This window comes from Hemicordylus capensis, chromosome 10 (assembly GCF_027244095.1).
Source record: "Hemicordylus capensis ecotype Gifberg chromosome 10, rHemCap1.1.pri, whole genome shotgun sequence".
Classification (NCBI taxonomy): Eukaryota; Metazoa; Chordata; class Lepidosauria; order Squamata; family Cordylidae; genus Hemicordylus; species Hemicordylus capensis.
In genome coordinates, this window is record NC_069666.1 from 9388478 (window position 1) to 9397013 (window position 8536).

The following is an 8536-nucleotide window of genomic DNA, read 5'->3' on the forward strand; positions in this document are numbered from 1 at the left end:
CAATAGTAACAGTTTACAACTTTCCCTCCAAAACTCTGCAGCTGACAACTTTTACCTCAGAGCTGCTTGTCAGAGGTAGCAACATTTTTAACCCTTACAGAGCTTGGAGTGGACACAGAACCAGGCAAGTACAAAACAAACTGCAAACCATAAAACAAAGTGGGAAGGGGTCATTCCTTCACACCCAGGTAGGACCAATGGTCTGACTCGGTATTTATTATCTATCTATCTATCACATTTGTACACTGCCCCAAACCTCTGTCTCTGGTCAGTTTACAACAACCTAAAACCAGTCAAAACAGAAATAAAACCCTTAAAACAAATTTAAAAGATTGAGGGGGGAAATGTCTTTAAAGACTTTTTAAAAGTTGTCAGAGATGGGGAGGCTCTTATTTCAGTAAGGAGTGCATTCCAGAATATCTGGGCGGCAACAGACAAGACCCCGCCGCGTGTAGCCACCAGACGAGCTGGTGGCAACTGCAGACGAACCTCTTCGGATTATCTCGGTGGGCTCACAGTGAAGAAGAGGTTCTCTTAAATACCCAGGGCCTAAGCTGTTCAGGGTTTTATAGGTTATAACCAGCACCTTGTATTTTGCCTGGAAACTTATTGATAGCCAGTGTAGTTCTTTTAATATAGCAGTAATATGGTCTCTTCGAGGTGACCTGGAGACCAACCTGGCTGCTGCCCCACGTAGAGCTCATTGCAGTAGTCAAGTCTGGAGTAGGGATGTGCAAACAGGTTTGGGGGTTCGGTTCGGGGAGTTCGATGGTTCAGGGTGGAACTGAACCACACACACACATGCCGGTTCGGTCCACACCCGGACCAACACCCCCTCCCCACACACACACACAAGTTCAGGGAGTTGGCGGGCCAAAAATTCTTTTTAAAATTATTATTATTATTATTATTATTATTATTATTATTATTATTATTATTATTATTACCTTGTACTCCCCTTGAGGGAGTTCCTGGAGGTGGTGGGGGGAGGGTCCACAGAGCTTTCCCCTCCCCCGCTGGCCTTCTAAATCACTCCCTTGCCCTCTTCAGGTGCTGTTCGGCTGGTTTTCGGCCTTCAGCTGGTGGCCATGTGGGGGCTGGGCGCCTGTGCGAGGGAGTGTTTTAGAAGGCCGACGGGGGAGGGGGAACCTCCATGGACAGCCCTCCTCCCCCTCTGTCTCCAGGAACTCCCCTGAGGGGAGTACAAGGTTTTAAAAAATAAATAAGAATTTTCAGTCCACGAACCCCGCCTGACTGAACCAAACCTGGAGGAGGTTGAGGGGGTGGTGCCGGACCGAACTGGCCTGGTTGGGTTCGAGGCTGGTCCAGCCTCAGACTGAACCGAGCTAGCCGGTTCCATGCACACCCCTAGTCTGGAGGTTACTACCATATGTACTACTGTTCTGAGGTCACTTATCTCAAGAAACATATCAAGAAACACATCAGCCAAAGCTGATAGGAAAGCTCGTCTGGCCATTGCCTCAACCTGAGACACCAGAGAGAGGCTCACTTCTAAAAGCACTCCCAGACTGCATACCTATTCCTTCTGAGGAAGTATGACCCCATCCAGAACCAGCAGATCAACTTTGTTTTCCGAGTTCCCACCCCACACAATAAGTACCTCCGTCTTATCAGTCTCAGTTTGTTATCCCTCATCCAGCCTATCACCGCTTCCAAGTAGGCATTTAGAGAGGTTGTGCCTGCTCCTGATGATGCTGATATGGAGAAATAGATTTGGTCTTACTGATAACACCCTGTACCAAATCTCCTGATGACCTCTCCAAGTAGTTTCATGCAGATGTTAAAAAAACATTGGAGGCAGTATGGAGTCCTGGGGGATGCCATATAAAAGTTCACGTCTGGAAGAACAACAGTCTCCAAGGGACACCATCTGGAATCTGCCTGAGAGGCAGACCACTATAAAGCAGTGCCTCCTACTCCCAGTCCCCTCAGGAGGTCCAGAAGGATACTGTGGTCAATAGTATCAAAAGCCACCGAGAGGTCCAAAAGGACCAACGAGTCACACTCCCACTGTCAGTTTCCTTTGGAAATTATCCATCAGGCTGACCAAGGCAGTCTCCACCCCATAGCCCACCCAAAATCCAGTTTGAAATGAGTCTAGATGATAGGTTTCCTCCAAGACTGTCTGGAGTTGGGAGGCCAGCACCCTCTCAATTACCTTGCCTAACCATGTAAGGTTGGGGACTGGCCTATACTGTAGTTGCTTAACTCTGAGGGATCCAATGCAGGCTTTGTCAGAAGAGGTCTTATGATTGCCTCCTTAAGTCAAGAAGGCATCCTGCCCTTCCTCAGAGAAGCATTCCAGTCATCTGCCTTGCTGCGGAAGCCCCCATAGTTCTTCCATATACCAAGGGACCAGTTTTGAGGTGGGTGAGAGAGGATGCTTAGGAGCAATCACGTCTACTGCCCTGGTGAGTTTGCTGTTCCAGTTCTCTACCAGGGCATCAATAGGATCTCCGGCAGAGCCAACACTAAATCCTTCCAAGACTTCTTGGAAACCTATTGGATCCAATAACCTTTAATAGGCCACTCACCTCGATGGAGGTGGGACGTAGTTGTAAGTCCAACCTTAACCAGATGGTTGTCCGTCCATGACAATGAGGAAATCACAGGAGTCCCCATCCATGGAATACCACCCTGATCAAAGACCAGATCAAGCATGTGACCAGCAACATGTGTCAGTCCAGAGACCACCTCGTCATGGCCACTATGAACCCGTGAGCCGCCTCAGACAAATTGGTCCCAAAGTGAATTTTGAAGTCCCCCACCAGCATAAACCTGGGGGACTCCAACGCCAAGCCCGAGACCAAGTCCATCAGCTCAGTTAGGGACTCTGTTGGGCAGTGGGGTGATTGGTACACCACCAGAAGTGCCAGTCTATCCCTGGTCCCCAAACTTAAGTGCACCCATTTGATATGGTCAGACACTTTGACAGGGATCCTGGTAAAGGGAGATGTTGTTCTTATAGACCACAGCAACTCCACCTCCCTGCCCACGTCCCCTCGCCTGCTCCTCAACAGAGTACCCTGGAGGGAGAAGCTGGGACCAAACTGGGCCACAAAGCTCCCTCAGCCATCTCTGTGATACATAGCAGGTTGGCCCCTTCATCCAGAATCAGATCATGGATGACTCGGCATTACAAAGCTGAGGCTCTGTGGGCGGTTGGCACTGCTCCCCAAGGTCAAAGAGCTGGCAGGACAGCCAGAAGGGGAATAGCTGTTAGGTTTCTGATTTCTCTTCCTCTGTAGCAGCCTGCTGACTTGCCAAGGTTACTTATAATTTCCCCCACCACCACTGGAATAGCCGCCCCACAGTCAATAGACACTCCCCATCTCCAGACAAGCCTGGACGCATTATAGACTAACTCAACCCAACTCAATGACGGATGTTCAGTTTCAGCTTCTAAAACAACCGTAAAGGAATATACTCTGCCTCAGACCCACACCAAAGGCCGTCTGCCTCCGGGCGCACCCTCCTTCCTTAAAAGCCCCAGAAACCCAGAGCGTCTCCTCTCAAGAGAGACTCCCAAGATAGGGCTGATGTCAGTAATGCCCGGCACAGATGTGGATTACCAGGCAGTCGGGAACGGAAGACCACAACACTAACAAAGGCAGCAAAGCAAAAGCTGAGCAGAGCCAGCCTTCTGGCCGTCCAGTCCGGGGCAAGGGTGGGTGGGAGGCGGCAATAAATCACCCAGTCCAGGCCGGGGAGACAAGTTAGTAAAGTCCAAGCCTCTTACCTTCCCCCTCCAGTCCCCTCTTGTTGCCTCCGGCACACCCTCCTTCCTTATAAGGCCCAGAAACTCAGTAGAAGGCAGCTTCCTATGTTTGGCCAGGCCATCATTTCTGGAGAACCATCAGTTCTCCAGAGCAGCACTACATCCAGGGCGTTTGAGGGAAAGAAATTAAGCTACCAAGAGAAGCTCCTCTGCCATTAGAGGCAACTGAGACAAAAAATGAAGCAAAACCACCACTACTCCCACCACCCACTGATAGGCTGGCCCAAACTCTTTCCCCAGTTTTTCTGCCTCTTTGAAATTATTTTTCCACATTTATACAAATCTCTGGGCAACTTACAGACTAAAAACACAAACAACAATTAGCATTGCCCCATGTAAAGCAATTTAAAATAACTAGAGATAAAACCTTAAAACATTACGAACGAAAAGCCTGATAAAATAGGTGCATTTTCAAAAGTCGCTTAAAAACAGCCAGCGATCCAACTTTGGGAGCATATTCCAGAGACCTGGAGCAACCCTAGAGAAGGCCCGGGTTGGAGTTGCCACCAAACAAGCTGGTGGTGGTCACAACCAGACCTCCCCTGATGTTCTTAAAAGGCGGTGGGGTTCATGTCGAAGGTGAAGCTCCCTTAAATAGCCTGGGTCCAAGCCATTCAAGGCTTTATAGGTAATAACCAGCACTTTGTGTTTTGCTCAGAAACGTATTGGCAGCCAGTGTCATTCTCTTAGAATAAGAGTAATGTGGTCTCTTCGGATAGCCCTGGGGACCAACTTAACTGTCGCATTTTATATCAATTGCAGTTTCCAGACTATGTACAAAGGCAGCCCCATATAGAGCACACTGCATTATTCCCCTTTATTTTTCCATGTATATCTCGCTCTTCCTCCAAGGAGCCTAGAGCAGTGTGCGTAGTTATGTTTATCCTCACAACAACCCTGTGAGGTAGGTTAGAGGTTCTCTCCTTCTCTTCTCCCCACACACCTGCAAACATAAGCCAAATTTTGAATAACTGACTGTTCCGCCCAGCCCTAATTTCATGTTGCCCAATGTTCATTATTGGTGTACTTCAGAACTTCACACTTCCAGCTCAAGTTGATGCTAAAGTTTCCTTACCTCTTCTGAAGCATCTAGTACCTGAGCAATCAACGTAGCTATTCATGACTGGTGTCTTATAATAGTAAATGTTGTTGCTTCACCCTTCAGCTTGGAGCCAACTCGTCAGCATCCTTTCAGACTTTTCTGATCTAACATCTGTACAACAGGCCATAGCAAGCAAAGGTGGTGGTTGTTGTTGTTGTTGTTGTTTAAACAAAGGGGCTTAGAGAAGGAGGGATACCGGCAAAGGCTTAAAAGAAGCTCCTCCTGTCCATTCTTCATGCCAGGCGTCTTAGCATCTCTTATCTCTTTGCAGGGTTCGAGTGCCGGTGCGGGAACGTTTATTGCGGCGTCCACCGTTACTCAGATGTCCACAGTTGTTCTTACAATTACAAAGCCGACGCTGCTGAGAAAATCAGAAAAGAGAACCCTGTAGTTGTCGGCGAAAAGATCCCGAAGATTTGAACTGCTCTTCTGGCTGGAATATTAAAAATTTTGACCATCTGCAGATGAAATTGACTTGAGCTTTTTCCTCTTCCCCTCCCACCCCTCAACACCCTTTAGTCATCAGGAATGTAGGGACGTGTATCACGAATCATGCATGTCATCTGAAAGTCTAGTTTGTTTTTCCCCCTTTTGAACATGACTGAACACTTATTATTGCAGGATTCCCCCCCCCCACTCCGCCTACAGTAAACTTAAACCTGTGTGCTATTCACTCAAGTGGTCCTTGGGGTGATTGGGTGAATACCATTGCTATACAAGTATTATCCTTTAAGATAACGTTTAATTTTAGTTGAGTGCAGAGGATTTTTGTAATACAGACACAGAGATATATCAGAAGTGGGCAGTGCCCCCCCCCCCCGGCAGTTCAAAAACATGCATGCATTAACCTGAACTCTTCCTTTCTTTGTATATAGCTTTTCTTTTTTCTCTACGGCACGATTTCCCTTTTTTTGATAACGCCTCGTAAGGCACAACTAGCGATCAGTAACTGAATGTATTTTAATCATTAAGGCTGCTTGGTTTTTGTTTTGTTTTTCATTAACAAAGGTTTATACATACGTTATCATAATAGCTTGTTTGCACCCACTACCTATTTATGTAGGAATCATTTGTAATGAGTGTGTGTGTGCGTGCATGTGTGCGTGTGCGTGCGTGCGTGTGCTGAGATTCTAAAGTTTGCGTGGGGTTTTTTTTTCTTCCCCTTTTCAGAAAACTTCTGGAGTTTTTTTGTTTGTTTGTTTTTCCATGTGCGTGTGTTGGGGGTTGTGTGCACTTCATTGCCGACTGCAGGTTTCCTTGGGGTTTATGTTATCGGGTCTTTATGTATGCAACCATGAAGAATGATGAAGTTTAACTGTATTGTATTTATGTTCATCCACATCTTTAACTTCGATTAAATAAAAATTTTAAAAACTGGGACTTGGAGGCAAGTATGTGTGTCGTTTGGGTGGGGTGGGGGGGCATAGTTTGTGCATGGAAGGAGGAGGGTTGCAAAGAGTGTGGGAAGAGTTAAAGTGAAAGAAGCAGAGCATGATGTGGAGACACATGGCTTGGCTGAAACGGAGCTGGTCTAAGTCTGGTCAGTTTGTCGATGGGAGACCTGGGAATTCCTTGGAAGCTGATGTGAGTTCCTCCATGGAAGAGGTAGGAAATGCTGTGTTCTATCTTAGCATATTTACCCAAATAAAACACTATTCTAAGACGACCCCTTAAAAATAGAGGATAAATACAGGTTATTCCTGTATTTATCTGAAAGGAATAGGACTTTGAATTTAAGATGACCCCCGCCCCCAATTTCTAACATCATAGAACTTGGAAAAAAACCTAGTCTTGGATTCAAGTAAATACGGCATAACTGCAGGAGATGCATACCTTCAGGCAGTTCACAGGATGATAATTAGGGTAGGACCTTCGTTCAGGAGCTGGGCAGCTCCCATGTGGGAAACAGCAAGGTCGGAGGAGGAGGAGGAGGAAGTGATCTGGAGAGAAAAGCCCAGTCGGATGGCAATTTCTTCTACCTGGGCAAAGTGCTCAGTGCAAGAGCTGGGAGGACAGCACCATCCAACCCAGCTCCTCTTTCCAGATGATCATTTCCTCCCCCTCCGACCTTGCTGTTTCCCTCACACCCGATCACAAAACTGGTGTGCACACCGCTCTCTGCCAAGTGTGAACTGCCTCCTTATGCGGCTCAACCCAAGTGTAACAGTAAGAATAGCAAGTTCTTCCGCGATTTACTCCTGTTTATTATTGATTTTATTCATCACATTTCTATACTGTCCTATCCATCCAAGGGCTCTGTTTCCATTCCCCTCACCACCTTCTGTTGCCTGCCCTGTGGTGTTCTTTGTTTGTATCATAAACCCCTTGTGCCAAGCCCCTGTTATCCCATAAAATAACAAAATAGTCATAAACAAGTCCATTGGCTAGCTTGCCAGGGGAAAGTGCCCCCAGCCCTCTGGCGAGCAGGACACCCAGAACCACACCGCGTCTCATTTCCACGGCCATTTTTGAGAAGGCCAGAAACAGCAGCAACCCTTTCTGAAGGGTAGGGGTGTGCACAAAACCGGGTTGCCCGGTTTGGATCGAGTCCAGACTGGGCATGTTCGGTTTTGTGCACCCCAGAAAACCCCCCACACACACACACACACACAGAGAGAGTTTGGGGAGTTTGTGATTATACTCACTCTCACTCACTCACCCACCGCCGGCACTCCGGGGGGCTTCTCCGAGGCCACGGGGGGTATCTCCAGTGGTTCACCCTCCCCCCCCCGGCCAAATGGCCAAATCACATGGTTCGGGAGATCTTTGGCCTGTTCCGGATCTGCCCTCCGTAGCAGTGGCCATTTGGGAGGGCGCCACACATGACCCAGCCACGCAGAGGCCCATTGGGTATGCGCAGCAGCCTTCAAAATGGCCATTGCCATGGAGGGCAGGCCCAGAACGGGCCAAAGACCACCTGAACCGGGTGATTCAGCCATTAACGGTGGCTGGCGGGGGGGGGGAGGAACCTCTGGAGACACACACTCACCCCGCAGCCTTGGAGAAACCTCCTGGAACCGCAGCGGTAAGTTGCGGGGGTTCGGTTCGATACTGAACCAAAGGGGGTTTGTGTGTGTGTGGTTTTAGTCCAGTATCGAGCCATTGAACCGAACCAATTCGATGTTGAACGGGTTCGGAATTGAACCTGTTTGCACATCCCTACTGAGCAGTGGGAGAGAGGGGCTCCCACATTCTCTGACCATCTTGCCAGTGACAGAAGACTCGCTTCTCACCTAAGCCCGTGTGCTTTCCAGTCACCTGTGTGCCAGAAAAGGACCCGAGGGAAGAGAGGGGGTTGCTGATGACCACAAACAATGGCTGGCAAGTGAGTGTGTGGTTTCCTGGTCATAAATGGAATGTTAGCTATACCAAGGTGTGCACTGCTTCTGCAATGGGTTCAGGACTGAAATGCAAAGCATGCTCACATCTCCCTTGGCCCCAAACCCATCTGGGGCTGAAGTAAAGCAAGTGGCAAGGGCACATTCGTTCAGCACCCCCCCCCACCCGCTAGTGCCCCGGTGGCCAAATAGAGGGCTGTACCTCTGCCCTGCTGCCTGATCCCAAAGATTTTCCCTGTCCACAGAAGACATTTGCATGCACAACTTCCCAGTGGCAGCTTTGGGACCGTTGGGGTC

At 48.4% G+C, this 8536-nt stretch overlaps 1 protein-coding gene across 8 annotated transcripts in view; it reads left to right on the forward strand.

The window, feature by feature from the left end:
* ZFAND6 (zinc finger AN1-type containing 6) overlaps positions 1–6281 on the forward strand; it is an 87263-nt gene extending 80982 nt beyond the window's left edge. For 7 of the 8 annotated variants that reach the window (XM_053272800.1, XM_053272807.1, XM_053272801.1 and 4 more), the window contains one exon: positions 5173–6281. In XM_053272800.1, the coding sequence (XP_053128775.1) occupies positions 5173–5321 (149 nt within the window). In that variant the 3' untranslated portion in view covers positions 5322–6281. Of the gene's footprint in view, positions 1–41; positions 125–5172 lie in introns of all 8 variants that reach the window. The other variant, XM_053272806.1, reaches the window with a different exon arrangement.
* The last annotated feature ends 2255 nt before the right edge of the window (positions 6282–8536 follow it).